Source organism: Pseudopodoces humilis, chromosome 1 (assembly GCF_049639895.1).
Source record: "Pseudopodoces humilis isolate 2021_Gansu_Grassland_sample_001 chromosome 1, ASM4963989v1, whole genome shotgun sequence".
NCBI classification, from domain to species: Eukaryota; Metazoa; Chordata; class Aves; order Passeriformes; family Paridae; genus Pseudopodoces; species Pseudopodoces humilis.
This window is the reverse complement of record NC_142200.1, coordinates 11,517,317-11,535,724: the sequence shown is the minus strand read 5'-3', so window position 1 is coordinate 11,535,724 and position 18,408 is coordinate 11,517,317. Positions and strand designations below refer to the sequence as shown.

Here is an 18,408-nt window from a genome sequence, read left to right as displayed (position 1 = left end):
GAGAAAAAATTATCTTAATAGCTGAGGGAGAATTAAGATGTAGGAATTCACTAGGCTATGCAGGCAAATGAACTGCAACACCCTAACCCACCTGCAATCAGAGGAAGTACTAGATGTCCCATAACTCCTGCCCCAATCAAGTCTGTCCCACCAGCACCTCATACCTTCCAGGAAAGGATGTGGCAGTGCCTGCACAGTTGCAGTGTGTCACCATACTGCTCCTTCCGTGGGTAACACCTTATGAGCTTGAAGTACATCTTTTTCCAATCCAGCTGTCCTTTGTCAGATAAGATCAGACGTTTGCGAATCTTAAAGAAAAGATACACACAATTATAGCAGCTCAAAAAACTCATTTGTTCTGTTCAGCTCATGACAGTCTCTGCCTTGCATGTCAACCTTGCCAGTGCCATAATAGTTCTCCTGCAACACCAAGAAGGCACTCACTTTGAAGATTTCTGAGCTTCTTTGAGCTAAGAAGCTCTTACTTTCTACTTACAGCTGAAAAAGCTATAAGCATTTTCCTGATAGGAACACCTCACTCAATACCATTATGAAGGTCTATTCCACTTCATCAACTCCACTTTAGGAAGCCTGAAACCCTGGCAGCCATTTCATACTACTTTGACCACTGTTTCTGGCTGGCAGCACAGCAAGTAGAGTTGCATTAAACAGTTGTAAAAGTTGAGGTATTTTTCTCTAAGAGTCAATGATTTATTGTATTAGCTTGGGAGACACCCATCTCTCTTTTAGGGTTCATTAGTTGCAGAGGCTGGATGTGAATTTACTTAATAATAGAAATAGCTCCTTCAGAGTCACTTCCAAAGTCAGATTCAGAGTGAGTAAATAAAGCCAAGTCAGCAGAGAAATCTGGCACATGGTTCCTGAAGTGCAGAGGTCTAGAATACACACCCCAGACATTAACCCATAAACAGATAGGGATTTTTGTTTGTTTGCTTTTAAGTTTAGATGATCCCAGATGATTACCAGCCTGCCAGAGATGTTTACACAGGTACAAAGTGGGCAGCAGCAGGGCTGCTTTCCACATACCATCCCATCACTCATGGAACAGCTCAGAGGGGATTTCTTGCTCTAAAGGGCAAGGGAGTACAGCTCATGGACCACATCCAAAGATTCTCTGCAAGGGTGTCAGTCCCTGGGATATTAGGATGATCGCTGGAGCTTGCCTGCACGTTTTCCCTGCACACGTGGGGCAAGGAGCAACTGCAAGTCATGCAGTTGTTCCCACCTGGATTAGGACTGAAGTTCAGTGTATGATTAATTCTTCAAACTCCTATTTCAGGAATCATTGCTGTGGCATGTAAAACTCTCTATATAAATCATCTTCACAGCCATTCTCATGCCAGCCTATATTATCAGCTTGCTGCACAGTCCTCAGATCCAAGAGACAGCCAAGAGAACGTGCAGGGCAGACACTCTTTCTGGGGCGGGGGGGCAGGGGGTACACCAAGAACTGATGGCAGTTTTTGCACCTCTCCTTGTACCTGTCTGTCCGTGAAGTGGTACTGGCACAGTTTCTTCCACAGCAGCCGGTCTTCACTGAGCACTTGGAGGTCAGGAGCCACCTGACCCAGGCTAACCAGGTCCCTCCCATCACTCAGTCGCTGCATGATGTTCAATTGTAAACACAGAGGCAGGTCAGTGAAAGTGGTTCCTTTAAAGGCAGGCTGGAAGAGACAGACAGAACTGAGCTCCCAGGAAGCTGAAAACCTAAGAAATCCCAGCTTGCAGCATAGCTACTGCTTTTTAAAAACTTCTTCCCACAGAGAACAAAGCAGCAGTTCCCTCTTCTAAATAAAGGAGACAGCCTACATAGAAATATTTGGCCTTCTGTCCCAGAACAGTTTGAGATAACCTCAAGGAAGAGGACATATATCTGTAGTACAACAATTAGGAGAGTTGTAGTCCAAGTCTCCTCCTCTCCTTTTTGTCCACCCCACATCCATACTCAGACTCTGCTCCCTGAAGCATCACCATCAGCTTGCACTACAGCAGGACATTGGCTGTATCGTGGTATTGTCCATCCAGGTCTCCACCATGAGACAGGCAGATGGGCGTTACTTCTCAAGTTCAGCTCTGGTTACACAGACTGCTGGGAATCTCATGCTTTTCTGACATGTGTCCTAGCTTATGTCATCACAGGATCTTGCTGCAACCATAGCAGTAGCTGGTGAGTACCCACAGCATGTGTTCCCAGGTCACTGCTGGCAGGGTTAGCTTTTCCTCTGAGAACACTTGAAGGACCTTCCCCCCTTTCACACAGGCTGCAGCCCTGGTTTTCCAGGCTGCTCAGCCACACAAAAGCAGATCCTAGCCTAAAGAGTCAAAACCTTTGCTTAGCTTCTACAGGGTCCAGGATTGTTTTGCAAGTCTGCATGGGGTACAGCTCCAGGACAAACTGACCACAGTAGATCTCCATGTCCTGCACTCAGGGGAAATCCAAGGTGTACACAAGAGCAAGGCATCAGCAAGGACCACAACCTGAGCTCCAGCTGCAGCTTCAAAAGCAGCCCCAGCCTTATTAAGGCAAACAGCAGCTTCTAGGATTGGGCTCCAACAAAGAAACAATGTTAGACGGATGTGCCAAGTTCATCCTTTACCCTGCAAAGAGCTGCTGCTATTTTAAGTTGCAGAGTCACAGCACCCGCCTCATCTTTGGCACAGCTATTAACTGTTTCAAACAAGCAGCACACAGCCCACCAGCAGCAGGGGAACACTGCATGAGGCTGCTTTTAATCATGTGGTCCCATCTCCAGCCATCCCACAGCATGGGAGACTCCAGAGGAACAGTAAGTACATCTGCACAGCAGCAGCTCCTGCCTTCACTCCAGCACCTCAGTGCTAGGCTGCCCAGACCAGCAGCACTGCCTGGTACCTGCAAGGACCAGAGCTTCTCAACCAAAACATCCATTCTGCATTGCAACCTGCCAGGCAGACCTGACAATCACTCCAGAAGGAGTGAACTGTCTCCAGAGGACACTCCTTTCCATGACAGTCTGGGGCACTTTTTGGAGTAGGGCAGGACAAATGCACTGGATCCCTGGATCATGTCCCACTGCTCTTCCGTGCCAGGCCGCATTTTGCATTCTTCTGAACTAGGTGTACATATAAGCTTTACTAGGGCACAACAGACAAGAGTAAGCTCAGAGACTCTTGGGTCAAAACAAAACCAAACCCAAAGCTCATACTTCTATCTCTTTCTGAAAAAACTTGTGTGACTCAAACAAATCTTTACAGGTTTTCTGGATCAGGCCAAAAACTTATCTGCTGCTACTACTTTTCCCTCAGTACACTTTTCCAGAATGTTTCAAGCATGACTGTTTTTGGAGAAAGAACACAGATTAGACCAGAACAGATCAGTATGCTGTCATTTTCTGGACAGAACTTTGTATTTTTTTAAAGCAGCTGTGGCACATACAGCAAGGTTGGTTTTTGGTTTTTTTTACTGATTTAGGTCTTTGGTGTTGGAAGACATTTCCACCTTTAGAAACACCACAACCTGACTGCACCATAAATAACTGGCTGCATGGAGCTGAGCTTCTTCCTTTTCTGAATTCATCTGGTTTTGTTCCAGCTTGAACTGAAGTTATCTCCAGTGGTATGATTTTTTTTTGCAAGTTCTACATCTATTTTATTTACTTTTGAAGAAGTGCCTACAAACCTACACAAGTATGTATAAAAGACAGTTCTTTTCACAAGCAATGTTTCAACGCACTTTTGTCTGAATAGGCAGAGTTCTTCAAGACTACAACAGGAACACCAACAGATACCAGCATGAGGGGAAAGATTCAGCATTCCAGTGGAGTAAGCATCCATTTGAGGTAGGGAAAAGAAAGTGTATATACAGTCCTGGGCAACTTATTGTTGGTATCCCTGCTTGAGCAGAGTGGTTTGGCCAGATTACCTCCAGAGGTCTAGTCCAACATCAGCCCTGCTGTGGTTGTGTGAAATGGAACAAGTTCAGATTTGAGTCCCATGTAAAATCAGTTTAGAAATTTATCATCTAACACATCCTTCCCATCCCCACAGATGCTGTTGAAAAAAACCAGATGTTGTGAAAGCAGGACTCATTCAGCTGGAAAAGGTAGTTCCAGACTGTTGGAAGAATCATTGGTATTTTCAGCCAGGAGGCATGAAGATATGCAGCTATTTAAAAATTTGCATTTAATTTACAGATTACACAAATCTAAAAACCTCAACTGTCTGATAAATGGGTTTTGAAAGCAATTGCCTTCAGAGAAGGCAAACTGCCTTTGAGAAAGTCCAAGTTGACTTTTCACACTGAGGCCTAAGCTCTGAGGACTGAGGAGGGGAAGATGGTTTTCTGTCCAGCTCTGTTCACACCACACTTCACAGCCGTTATGGAGTCAAGCCACAGTCTGGGACCAGTAACCTCAAGCATGATCCTGGACTATGTACATTGACTTTGAATTAAGGAAATGAAGTAATGCTAGGAATGCATACAGTTATTTTGGCAGCTCCAGGTCCTTCCAGTTTGTGCTTGCACTGGGAGGAGAGTGGGAAGCAGTTACCCAAATAAGAGCCGTTAACACAAAAAGCTTTCATGATGGAGACAGTATTTTACCCTGGTGATCTGAATGTTGTTCAGTTGCTGCTGCCAGTGGAGAATGCTCTCCATCCTGTGCACCCACATGTTGATGTTTCCGACCAGGACAGACTTGCCGACCCGTTGAACTAACGTGCAGAGGGATGTGTAGAGGGTCTGCAGCAATTCCCGTATTAGTCTGATGTTCTGCTGATCTTCAAGGACTTTGGAAGAACCGGAAAGGTTAAAAAATGGGAATTGTCAAAATTCTTCTCTGAATCTACATGTTTCCCAGGCAAGTCAAGTTATTTTCTGTAATTTCACAGGCAAAGAGAGCCAGCCCGTGCTTTTCTTTTTAGAGGAAAGCACTTAAACATTAGCCAGTCACAGCAGGTTAGACAGCAGATGGAAAGAGAGCCGCCCAGGATAAGCAGATGAGATCTGCCATTTCTGCAGCACTTCCCATTTCCAGCCACCGGCAACCAGCCAATTTTCCCCTCTGATACTGTGCAAGATGTGATCTATGTGCACCTCTTCCCCATCTACCCCAGCTAATGTACATTTCTCATTATGTATAATAACATGCTGCTGTCAGTGCCCAGGCTTCAGGGACAGCTAAACATCCATGAGGGAAGCACCACATCTCAACCACAATTCCAAAATTCCTGCTGAGGGCAGGAGCAGCCAGATCTTCTGCAGTCAAAAACAGGACTCAGTAGGATGCAGAAGGGGTGGCAGTGAGGAAAGCTGGAAAGGAGGAGTTGCCTCTCTTACCAGACTACAGACATTTCTTCCCCTCCTCCCAAGTCCTTCATTGAGGGAAAAGAAAGCAGAACTGCACTACAGAAATAAGCAGTGGTCCTCCTCTTCACCCATTCTGCATTGCCTGACTATTCTCAAGGATGTGGTTCACCAAAGTACATCAGATTAAATCAGACTCCCCCTCACCATTTCCATTTCTTACCTTTCTGAACCACTTTTTCCAAAATGTTCATGTAGTTTTTCTGGGCAATGCCACTCAGTGACGTCAGCTGAGACTTTGCTATCAGCTCCAACAGCTGTGGATAAAAATAGAAGTTTCAAGCCTTAGAGCACAGAGATACCTTTCTAATCTTGACTCCTAGTCACATGACACAGCAAAACAGTCCAGAGACTTGTTTGCTGCTCGAAAATAAAAAGGAGAGAGAACAACAGAGCAAAGTAACATAAAGGGGAAGGAGAGCAGAGGCCAAATAATTAAACATGCATCAAAAGAGGTGGGGGGGAAGAGGCATTTTAATTTTCTTCAGTGTGGGGGGAGAGGGAACTTGATTTCATGGTTCAGAGATGCAGAGAAACCACAGTGGTGCTTGGACTGACAGCCGCTATTCACACCAAGGGAACAGCAAACGGCCAACGTCACCATCCTTCACTGGGGCATAAACAAGCAGTATCATAAGGGAACACGGGCCAATGCCTGTTGGGATGGGGATATTATTGACAGACCATCAATGAGAATCAGATGCCACAATTTACGTCAACTCCTGGGTTGCATGGGTTTTGTCAGAGCGTTGTCGCCACAACAAAAAATACTGTAGGAAGAACAAAAATCCTCCCCACAACAAGCCCCTTCTCTCCCACAATTTCCTCCCCTCTTCAGCTCTAACAACTGCAATAACAAACCACCTTTCCTTGTCTGCCCTGTTTACTTGTTAACCTCCGCTAATGAAGATCTTGCTTTTACTTTTGATTAGAATTTACTTCCCATCACCAACCTCCTGACTCTTGAGCAAGCTGAACAGTGAATTTAAGCTGCAGTTGTTAAAGGAAGCATTTCCCACAGGGAAGGACATTCTCTCTTCCCCATCTCTGTGCCACAAGAGCAGCTGAGGAAGTTTCCTATGAAACATGCTCTGCAGAACATGTGGCCTGTGATCTTACAAGCCTTTCTCCCTTCCCCCAACATTATATAAATGCACAGACTGCCCACGTGTCAGTCCAGTTGTTTTGGATGTACATAGCCTTCTGTTTCAATTTAGAAAGGATAGGAAAAAACCTTTTATGCTACAAATCAATCAACACATTGCCGCATGATGAGCTTATTAATCCTTTATCATCAGCAGCTCCAGTATCCCATTGCTGGCACCACAGGGAGTCCAGAGAAGGTGCAACTACTTGTGTCAAGTAACTAAGATGGCTTTTGACTAGACTTGATAAGTCATGAGCTGAACTGTTTGCCCTGCTATAAGAATGACAGGAATGTATCCAGAAAGTCACCGGCAGCTTGCCATGAAGCTGGCAACAAGGGGGCTGAGGGAGAGGTATTACTGCAGCCTGTACTGCTCATCTGGGGCACTGGCATGTGACTGCCACTTAGGAACAGTGAAGTCGCCTCAAGTGACCAATCTCTTCTTCTGTTTAATATCCAGGCCAACACCACCATCAGATGGCTTTGAGTTTACATTCTATTAATATCTTGCACCTCATATGACCAAAAAAAAAAAAAAAAACCCCAAGATGAAAAAGGACCTGCACTAACTCCTGTCAAGGGCAGGCTGCTTTTTTTCTTGGCTTGTTTGGAGGAAACAGGAGATGTGAGAGAGTTGGGTAATATCTGGTGCACAAGCATCAGTAGATTTCCTGGCTATATCACCCAAATGAGACCACAATAACAAAATACTCCTAAAACAAGGCAGCTTGCAAGATGTTTGAAAAGCTTATAAAAAGTCTCTTTTGAAATACTGGATGAGTAAGTAGGAAAAAAACCCCAACCAATGTACCACAGTAGTCTAATACTCTGCTTACCCTAAACTATTTAGCCTTCAGACTTTTGATTATAGTGATCAATTTGCCAGACTCCATCTGTAAACTGGCCACACATGCACCCAGATCAGCTTGTCTGTGCACAAACAACTGCTGTCTCCAGACTGCACTGTTCTGGAACTGGCACAGAGGCAGCTTCCTCCAGGCTGGGTGTCAGCAATATTGTGCCCATTACTAAAAATGCCAAAATGCATGCAGTGATAAGCATCATGTAACGTAATACCAGAGGAGTTGGACACCAGGGCCATTCTTTTAGACAAATGAGGATAAAAATCTCAGTTCCTTGAAAAACGCTAAATTGGTACAAAATTAATTTAGCTGAAGGAACGGATTCAAATTTGCCCTGTCTGTGTTTATCAAGGTTCAATTTATGTTCAGTGAACCAGCTCAGATATCACGTGCCACCTTCCCTTCTCCTACAGCAATAAACACAGGATGAAATTCCATATGAAAACTATGTTGTGAATATTTCTAGGGCTACTCTACTCCCCAGGGACTGCTGACTGAAGCAACTAGCTAGTCCAAATCAAAAGACATTTTATTCTCTGTGCTCATATAATACACAAAAATCAGGTAAGCAGTACAGTTCATCTGTGCCCCACATGCTCCAGTGCATTGGGGGTCTTTTAGTGTTGGCACAGGCCCCAAGTATGATCTCAGTTAATGGACTGCCAAACTGAGATCTACAGCAGTATAAAATATAAATCAATGTTGCCGCTTGCATAATACAGACTAAAACAGACCGATGAATTCAGATTAATGCTGAGTAGGGTAAAAAGACTGGAGAGCTGCAAGTGTGTATTATGATGTGGCTGCATGAAGTCCAGCCCACGCTCAGCTGAGAGGGACAGATGGTAGGAGAGAGTGCACAGGGAAAGGTTAAGAGCAATTTTAAAAGGTCTTCTTTTCAAATACACTAAGTAATTGCATTCTAGCCAATTTTAACTGGAGCTGGGAAGTCTGCAACACCTCTGGAAAACAGGGCATTGGATCCAAATTCACTCTTCCAACTCCTCAGAAGTTGAGAAAGGTGACCTGGTAGCTCCATTAAAAAAATCCTTCCCTATTTTGGCTTCTATCAGAGGTTTGCAAGAATTACAGAGAAAAGGCAAGAGATGCAGTGGGAATTTTCCAGGGCCTCTGCAAAGCTGTCAGGAGGCAGCATCTTCTACAGCAGGTCAGTAACCTGCTCACTTCCCCTGAGTGCGGTGGGGCTCCTGCTCAAATCCACCAGCCATTGGTCTGGAGGAGGCAGTGCAACAAAGCCTCTCAGCTTCAGCAGCAGAGCAGATCCTTCTCCTTCCGTAAGCACAAGATAAAAAATAGAAAACAGAACAGTGCCATGTGGCAGGGAATAGGGTACCTGTTTTCAGGGCCATGAAAACACTGCTGTGCACCCATGACTACTGTGTGCAGCACTGCGTAGACCTGCTACAGCCAGATGGCACTTTGGCCACAGTCTTGGTTCAACCCAGGGGCGTGCAGGCAATCCATACCCCAAATAACCACTGCTGGGGCTTACAGCACACAGAGCCAAAAAATCCTCAGCAATCCTGTTGTGCTGAGCAGGGGAGTACAACCTTGTATTCCCTCAAAAAGGGAAGTGCTCTGTAGTGATTAAAACCACAAGATTTAAACTACTGAAGTGTAAATTCCCTGCTGAATACCTCAAGCCAGCTATATCAAAGTTAGACTGCGCTGTGTGGGATCCATAAGTTCCTGATGGTTGAGGATGTGACTCCTCACACCTGGACTGTTTAGAAAAAATGAAAAATTCCTCCTCCAGCCCCACCTTGCTCTCACAGCCCTTCACTTTCAATGGCTGAAATGTCACACTGGCCATCAGCTGACAGGTAGAGCAAGAGCAAGGCAAGTTATAATGATTTACAGTGCAGCTGCTGACAGATCTCCATGAGACAGCATCCAACTGATATTCTTTCAGGACAGCATAAATCCAGGACTCCTGGAACTAACCTCTTAAAATTTAAGAAGCAAATTTAAGAGCTTATTTTAGAAGGCTGCACACAACCTAGATCATGTCATTTTAGAGTTGTGCCCAGGCAGCTTAACCTGACCTAAGATTTTATGATCAGAAACACCACCTTCCCTTGAGAATACCATCATATGAGAAACCTCTTTCTGAAGAAGCAGCCGGCAAAACCTGTCATCTGAACACAGTGTTCCTGAAGGAAAACCAGCTTCTGGGCTGCAGGCGCCTTTGTCTCTGCTCCCATTAATTATGCTTACAGAATGCTTCCAGTCTTTTCATTAAATCTCTAATACCAGAGAAACCAGGGCTGTTTCAGACCAACAACATTTTGGGTCCTCTGGGTCAAGCACACACTTCCTCATTAGCCCTAAAAAAGGAACACTGATTGTTCTGTAACATGTAAGCAGATGCACCAATTTGAAGGATCAGCAAGGACCAAGTCATGGCACCAATACCTATAACTTGGCACTTCCAGAGCTGTACCAGCAGACCATCAAGATAAGATTGATGTTAGAGGAAAATTTCTTCTGCTTCATTTCTATGGACTCACTGGTTCCAGCTGTGGTATTTACCCACAAAAAATACCTGCCAAGCTTCTTGCAGTTCATACCTCCATGTTATCTGTGCACCATTAGAAACTCCAAGAACTTAGTTTGGGTGTTATCTAACGCAGAAACCTCTGTGACAATAAACCAAAGATGCTTAAGCACTGTTCACTTAAGTTTAGAGAAATTCAGAAAGGTAAGGTCATGTTAAACCTGAAAGCCCATTTTGCAACCAACAAATGATGCAGCTTATATTTCTGTAGAGCAAGCTTGGGTGTAGCCAGCAGAACCTCAAACCTGCAGCTGTTTCTCTCCTTTCTTCCCCTACAGACATTGTCATATTATTTTCCAGCCTCCAATTCCAAAGTCCACTCCTTGAAAAGCATTTGCTTGATGAATTAAGTAGCATGACATTAATATCAGATACCCTGAGCAAGGAGTAGACCTAGAGAGAACAAGTGGTTTTGCCTGCCAATATTCAAGGCATTTCCCATGTGACAGATTGCCCCTCTGTATGCTCTAGGAGGCCTGCAACTTGCAAAGGACCATAAACATGATCCTCATCTAGGCAGAGCTTTTAATGAATATCTGGTTTAATGAATAAATCTGGTATACAAGGCATTTTATGAACCACTGGAGACTTGGCTGATACAAGCCTTTCATTTCAAGAAGTCAATTTTATGATTTGATCCATGGTACCAGGTTTAATATCTTCTTTAAACTGCCAAACCACAAGTCAACCTCAATTAGAAAGCTTCACACTTCTCAGTAGTATTGTATCTGTAAAATTACTGGGGAAAAGCTACTCTTAAAAGCCCAGAAGAGAGGTAATTTGTACAAACAAGGACATATGTCCACTTCCATAGTTTTCAAAACTATTGTTTTTGATGAAAGTATCCCAAGTGTGCTGTGTTTGAAGTCCTCATGAGAAAAAGGGTTAGCCTGAGCTCCCTCACCAGACCACACTGTCTTAATTGAAATTTAAGTTTGCGCTTCAAAAAATTTAGTGGGACTTCTGTTCAACCATTGCAGTCCCATATGAGACTATCACATTGGACTGAGCAGCAGAAGCCCATCATGTGGCACAGCAGGACCTGAGGCCATGCTTAGCAGAGGTCTTTGGAGTTCTTCACTGTCATAAGAAAGTCTGCCAAAGGGATATCTGCAGCACTAAACAAGTTTTATTTTACATTCCTTCTTTATATTTGACTAAAGGGTTATGCCCTTGGCATGAACTGTTCCTTCTCCAGTAATCCCCCTGAAGATGACACGGCTGTGTGTGTATATATATCTCTCCAATGTCAGGAGACTACCTCAACACTGGTGATCACTTCTGCACAAGCAGGAAAACAAGTAGTCCCAAGATCAGCAGAGCTAGGACAGCCTGAGTTTACATGACTGTTTTGCCTCCCCCAGAATCCCCACTCCCTGCCACCACTCCTGCAGTGGGACATCCAAGTGGTTGCCCTTCCTACACAGCCACCTGATGCCTGTACCCTTCCCAGGGTGACAGAGGTTTCCACAAGTGATTTGTCACCTGGACAACCTAAGTGCACAAATCAAGGTTATCCTGCTCAGATAATTTCTTCCTTAGACACTTTTCATGACACTTGACTCAAAGGGAAAGCAATACCACTGCTGCTTGCTCCAGAACCTAACACCTGAACAGCTGTTGCCTCACCAGTGATCAGCTGCTCACAAGACATAAAAAGGAGCCATTCATAAACAGCCTCAAGTTAATAACTTTTTTTAAGCTTCCCATTTTTTTTTTTAAATTTCCAAATCTTGCTAAGCATTCTGAAATTCAAGATCAATTGGCAGATCACATGCAGATAAACATACAAGTATCCACAGCCCTCGGGACAGTAGGTCCCCCAACCACTACCACCTCCTTGGCCACTCTGAGCCACCCTGACCTATTACGCAAAGCCAGAGCATGGGAAACTTGAAGCTGATGACTCCTTTATTAAATAATGTTGTCAGGACTAAACAAACATTTCACCCACTGAAACCACTGCCAGTCACAAAGGATTAAGAGCAATCATAGTCCTTAAGAGAGAAGTTAATATCAGCACCACCAAGAGGTTCAGCCCATCCCCTCATTCCCAAAATGCTCAGCTCCCCTGAGTCTCTCCTGTATCACCTCAATGCAGACAAAGCTCCACAGACCTCAGGCTAAAGCTTCCAGAGCAAAGAGGTCTCCACTGCCCTGTGGCATCTGCAGAGAGCCCAGGTTCTTCTTCAGAAGCTGAACTGAAAACTCAGGAGTTAGAAGCCAAGCTTTCTGGGTTTCAAAAGTGAATGACAATTGAAAAGTGGTAGGAAGGCTAGGCTAAGGACAGCTCATCTTCCACCTTATCAACACTTTCCTCCCTTTCCATTTTAATAACCTAAAGACAAAATTTGGGCATCTATCCACACACAAAACTTCCATGAATTACTTCATGCAGAAAAGCCCAACACATCCACTTGCATGCTCAGACATCTCTTCTTTGCCAGTGGTTCCCATTATCCAGCTGGTGCTCAGTACAGAGCCTCCACCACCATCACATAAAAATAAACCCTGGACTTGGACTCACCCTCACAACATAGTTGAATCGCCTGGAATCCAGGATAGCACTGGAGAAGTCAAGCCGGTTGAAGGCTTCTCCCAAGGTGCAGTAACCATGGCGCTGAGAATAAAACACACTCTGGGTCATGTTTTGGCAGACTTGAGTCCAGACAGCACCACATAGACCTGACCCAGAGCAACTCGATTTAGCAAGCTGATGGGTACAAACCATGGGAGCAGGTCACAGCCAAAGGAGGCAGGCCTGGCTCCCACTGAGCCATGCTTACTGACAGTAAGAGTGGGCATGGCCCGATGTTGATCATGGCAACTTCCCAAGAGAGACCCATGCTCTGCTCATGACCCATGAATTTATGTGTGAGAATGAGCCACACATTCTTGGGGCTCAACATATAGTGCGAGTTCAGTGCAGTCTCACAGAGCCACTTCTCTCCCTGAGTGCAAGCGAGCTGTTGTGATAAACTCCAATGATTTTCCATGTTAGGACTGTACTGGGTGAAAGCCAAGAACAGTATTATGGCTTGGCCTGCAAATGGCTGGTTTTTTTTAAATGAGGGAAGCAAACAAGTCATATTTTAAACACATGAACAAAGCCTCGTACATCAAGCCCTGGATCCCTGATAGGGGCTTAAAATCATTACTGAAATTCCAACCACAAGCCAGATCTTTCACTTATCTCTTAAGAGCTTCTGCTGATTTATATCAGCACAGGATCTTCCACTGCTTGTAAAAATCAGTAGAAAAGAGAACAAAGAACCTATAGAAACACTCACCTCTTTTGTGCTTCCCTTGTGAACATAGATCCACTTTTCCTGGTGGAAATCTGTTTGGACAAAGACATTTCACTCAGTTAAGCTTCCATCTCAAAGAGTTCTATCTCTGTTCTGCTCATGACATTCACTGTCTTTTAGTAAATTATTTTGTTTACACCACCATATTTGAAACCAAATCTAGCAACTTGCTGAGCTGCTTTGTTTCTATAGAGCTTCATTTGAGACTGTAGCTCTAGGCCTCAGAAAAGGCTTCTGTTTCATTGACACAGCTCAAGCCTGTAAATGTTTAATCTGCCAGCCACAGACATACTATAGCACCTCCTCTTCTTTGGTCCCAGACAGTAAGTGTGGCTGACAGCCAGGTTTTGTTGTTATTGATTTTATTAACTATTTATTACCTCGGTTACAGGCTTGGGATTGTATGTCAAATTTGAAGTTGAGCAAAAATGTCATGAGACACCAGGCATGTAAGAGAGAGCTTTTAGCGGTGAGGTCAGGCTTAGAGGAACATGCTTATACTTGCAGCTAACTTGCTAAAAAAGAAAAAAACTACATGGGACCAAAATTTTCCTATTTCTAATTGCCCCTCCCTTCCCTCAGAATGGGAGTTGTCCCATCCATTCCCCAAAATAACTTCCCAATACTCAGCACACACTAACTCTGTTTGCAGAAGAGCCTGTACTATAAGCAAGTTATGCTGCTCAGTCCTTCTGCCACTCCATTTTCACATGGGCTTTTGACCTTACTTGTACCACATACTGGCAATTTAACTGCTAGTATAAAATAAATTCTCTTCCCCACCCTGCCGGACTCCTTTCCATAAAGAAATTATTGAGCTCCTAGAGCAACCAGTAAATTAATGAAGCTATGGAATGTACTCCTGGTACTGCAAGTCCAAGGACAGACTCAGCCTCAGTTACAGGCATGCTGACCCTGCATCAAGCACTTTTTAATGGTAGGTCACAACAGAATCCAGCCAAAAACTGTCATGGTAACGTTTGTTTTTTCAGAGAACTGAATACACTGAGGGGCCAACTTTTGGCAACAGTTTCCAAAATCCTGGGGGATACACAATGAGTTAATAGCAGTGTGGGAATTGCAACCCATTTCCTCTGTATATGTTTACATCTGAAGCCTTCACATGTAACTACAGTACCTATCTTGCAGTCAGCCCAATGCAGACCTTGCTGTTCCTGCAGGCTCCCCCGGGTCCTCCCCCAGGGCCCCATCTCAGACCCTGGCTGCTCGCTGTGCGCACAGAAAGATTTTGAGCCTTCTATTGTTTTGAGTGAGCTAAAATCTTATTTCATTTTTCATGCACTCCGCACACAGAGATATAGGATCAAAGCTTACATTCAGGCTTGTAGCCTCCAGTAATGTAGATTACTGCTCAACATGCATATGGAAGGAAGAATAAATTTAGCCTGTTGTGCACAAGGAAGTCTAACAGGGAGAAAATACTGGAACTAGTTCATTTGAATGTACCATAGGAAAAAATTACCCTCCTGACAAATAAATGACAAAAATCTGAACACAACAAGCACAACTCCTCAGAACAGGGATTACTAACAGAGGCATAAATCTTTGTGTTAAACTGTATCCAAGCTCTCTACTTAGGTCAAACGTGGGCGCAAAGCCCTTCAAGACTCTAGAAGGCTCTTCAAGCACTGCGCAAAACACAGATATGAAGCATTTTCCGTTCTTCTGCAGCAACTTTTGTTTAAAAACAAGTCCAAAAGATGTCTTACATTGAATCTTGGCTTTGTTATTCAGCAGATCTTTTTTTCTCTTCTTGGCAGCAACATCATAGTTTATACTATTGAAGAGATTCTCTTTGTTGTGATCATCTTTTTTACAAAAGCTGTGAATGATACAAAGCAAGGATTCTGTTTATTTCTCCATTCTGTTGCACACTATGTTTTCTGCAAGGAGAGAAAATACATAGGTTTTTATTGTGGCCTCCAAAGCTGCCTCCTTGCAGGCTGCCCCCAAGAAGTAGTCTGGACAGTTTCAGCATCCAGTAATAGTATTTTTAAAGGAACCTCTGGTGCCTCAATCCTGGAGTAGCCAAGATACCCATGACAGGAGCAGGTGACACAGATTACACAGTTAGTGCTGGGACACTGCTGAGCAATGTTCTTTTCCCCTCTTTAACCTATTTCTACCCTTAAGTAACACCATATCCTCCTAGTGTACATAGGAGATTGCTCTGAGCCTGTCAGACTGCTACGGAAGGACATATTTAGACATCTGTGACGACATATATGTACTCAAAATATTTATTAACAACAGAGTTCCCACAAAATACTAATCTCAAGCTTACAGGAAAAGCTTAGCTGAGGTTCAGACTCATCTGATGGTTTTCCAGACCCCATGTAGTAGTGACTACACAAGTTAACAGCTAGGATCTCTCGTCCAAGACTGTCCATTGCCTGCTTCTGCTGGAGCTCTGCTCTAACTGTATTATTAGTGAAGGGAGCTATAACCCCTTATTTCCTTCGAGGGCAATGAAAGGCTGTCTGTCAACATCCCCACATTCTGCAGACCTGCAAATCAGCAGATCCAAGCCACAACTCGAAAGTGAGAGGCCCCTGGGCAGCCACAGCACTGCTGTAAAGGTCCCTGGGGTGGCAGGGGATGGCAGCAGCACCAGGGGCTCTCAGCAGAAGCCCAGCAGAAAGCCTGCTGCCCAGAGCTGCAGGGTGCCTTGCAGGTGCCAGGGAGAAGACAGGCCATGCATCCAGGAGAACAAAACAGAGCTGTCCCCAGTGTTTTAGCAGCTTGCAAGGGATGTAGCATGGCTCTCTGCAACCCTAAATTTGAAGAAGGGTCCCCGGCACCTCACAGCTGCTGTGGCTCAGACAGCCCTGGAGCTCTGACAGGTGCCAAAACATATAGCTGCTGCTTACAGCCCTGGGCAAGCTTCCTCTGAGACAGCCACGAGGAGCCTTACGCAGCCAGAAGGCTTCCTGTACAGGCCATGTGTTTACACTGCTTAGTCTCAAACAAAACCCAAACACGAGCACCACACCAAACACACTTCTGATAGCTATTCAGCACAGTCTCCTGCAAAGGAATGAGACCTGTGGGACAAGACTTCTTGTTTCCCCTGTTCACTGGCTGTCTGAGTGGCCCCACCACCAGCATATGCAAAAGTCAAGCTACCAAGTCAGAGTTTCAGTCCCAGAAGGGACCCAGATCCCCTCTGGGATGATCCAGATGGGTGTTCTGGTTTGGCAACTGTTCATGGCCCCAGAGGTGGAAGAAACCTCTCCCAGTTTCAGAACACCATGACCCTTGGCTCCCCCTTCCTACTCCACATCCCCCTTGGAAGGCATCCGAGATGTGGAGAATGTACCACTTCTGTGGGCTCCACCACAACACCGCAGAAGGGGAAGAACAGCAGCATTGAAGGTGAACAATATTCACAGAAACAACGGTTTGGGGAACCAGATATTTCTGCCAGCTGCAGCTTGCTCAGAACCACCTAAACCTGAAAGCAGAACATCTCAGCTGCTCATGAACATCCATGCTGCTTACTGCCAGGGGGACCAAAACCTGAGAACAGAATATAGCAGCAAGGAAGAAGCTGTTTTGGAATATCCAAGCCCAGGTTTTATCATGGCTGCATAAAATCAACAGGGGGTCAGGTTAACATGCCCTATGCAGTGGCAGAATCTGAGCCCAAGATGGATCTGCTTTAAATCTCACATGTCAACAGCACACCCTTGCCTGTTGACTTCCTACTGAATGACTCCGTAATCTGAAACCACCATAAGAGCAGCAGTGGATGAACTCCAGCATGGGAGGCAGATTATTTCCCTGTTTATGTATTGCCAGGTTTCCACACACTTCTCCAGGACTTCTTGACAGGTTGAACAGTTGGGCACCTGGACCTGGCACTGCAAGGACCTTAGTCCAGGGCCAATATGCCACCTCCTTGCTTTTAAATGGGAAAAGGTATGTATAAACTCAGTATTCCCAACACACATCAGCCTAACGTTTTTCTACCTATTTACAAATTACAAACCCAGACTTGATTTTTACTTGCAGCTTACACAAAAGAGAGAAGGAGATACATAAGCCTCCTTGCACATCTAAGCAGTGTCTCACAGCAAATCCCTTCTTACTCCAAGTCCCTTTGTCATGGGCATTCCTGACCCATCCCTAGGCCTGGTGGCAGCAACCCTAACCCTAGCAGCACACAGCTGAGGAGAATAGGCAGCTCTGTGAGAAAAGTTTGGTTTTGACAGGAGCGATCTGGCCCGAGCCCACTACACCCACGCACTGCAAAGCTTCCTGCCCGCACCATCTTGGGGGTTTGTTGATGTTTTGCAGCCAGATTAGTCAAGCGGCACGTAAGGTACATTACTCATGGCCTAGGGAGGATTTATTGCTTCAGACACATCATTCTTCCCAGCCCGAGACCGGGAAGCCCCAGGAAAGGTTGTTTTTTGGGGGGGAGGGTGGGCAGCCACCAGGGTCTCCAGGAGGCGTCCGGCGATGCTCCCCGGGGGGCACAGCCCTCTGACAGCGGGGCAGCTGAATGTTTCATCTTTTCCTCGATTTTTCAGCAACCTCCATAGCCCTAAGGACGGTCCGGCCACCTGGGCAGCAACAGGGACGTGGGGACCCCACCGGGGCATAAGTGACCCCCGTTCGGAGCTTCCTTTAGGTCCGGAGAGGCCGCCAAGCCCTTCCACCGGCAGGGTCGGGGTCACCCAGACAACGACCCCGCTCCACCGACACCGGGGCGTCCCCTGAGCCGGCCCGGGGCGAGGGGGGCCCGTCCGCCCCTCACAGCTCGCCCCCCGGCCCCGCGCCCCCTGGCGGCACCGCCCGGCAGCGGGGCCGGACGTGCCGCCGCCGGTACCTGCTGATGTCGCCCACGAAGCCTCCGCTCTTCTCATCCAGGAAGCGCGTCCAGCCGTCTGCCGTCTTCACCCAGCTCTGCCCGGGGGAGCGCCAGTCCTGCCCCAGGAACGGCATGGCGATGACGCGGAGCGGGACCAGCAGCGGGACTAGGAGCGGCGGCGACTGGAGCGGTGCGGGGCAGATCGGAGCAGTACCCGGAGCGGTGCGGGGCAGACCGGGGCAACACGCGGAGAGCGATACGGAGCAGTGCCCGGAGCGGTGGCTGGAGCGGTGCGGTGGCTGCAGGCGCG

General features: G+C 45.9%; 1 protein-coding gene across 1 annotated transcript in view; it reads right to left on the bottom strand.

The window, feature by feature from the left end:
- Positions 1 to 18,408, bottom strand: part of FBXO32 (F-box protein 32) — a 24,006-nt gene extending 5,598 nt beyond the window's left edge. Inside the window, exons 1-8 of the mRNA XM_005516923.3 lie at positions 18,117 to 18,408; positions 14,992 to 15,104; positions 13,244 to 13,293; positions 12,481 to 12,573; positions 5,529 to 5,622; positions 4,604 to 4,788; positions 1,503 to 1,685; positions 165 to 308 (exon numbers count right to left, since the gene is read on the bottom strand). Of these exons, the coding sequence (XP_005516980.1) occupies positions 165 to 308; positions 1,503 to 1,685; positions 4,604 to 4,788; positions 5,529 to 5,622; positions 12,481 to 12,573; positions 13,244 to 13,293; positions 14,992 to 15,104; positions 18,117 to 18,232 (978 nt within the window). The 5' untranslated portion in view covers positions 18,233 to 18,408. The remainder of the gene's footprint in view (positions 1 to 164; positions 309 to 1,502; positions 1,686 to 4,603; positions 4,789 to 5,528; positions 5,623 to 12,480; positions 12,574 to 13,243; positions 13,294 to 14,991; positions 15,105 to 18,116) is intronic.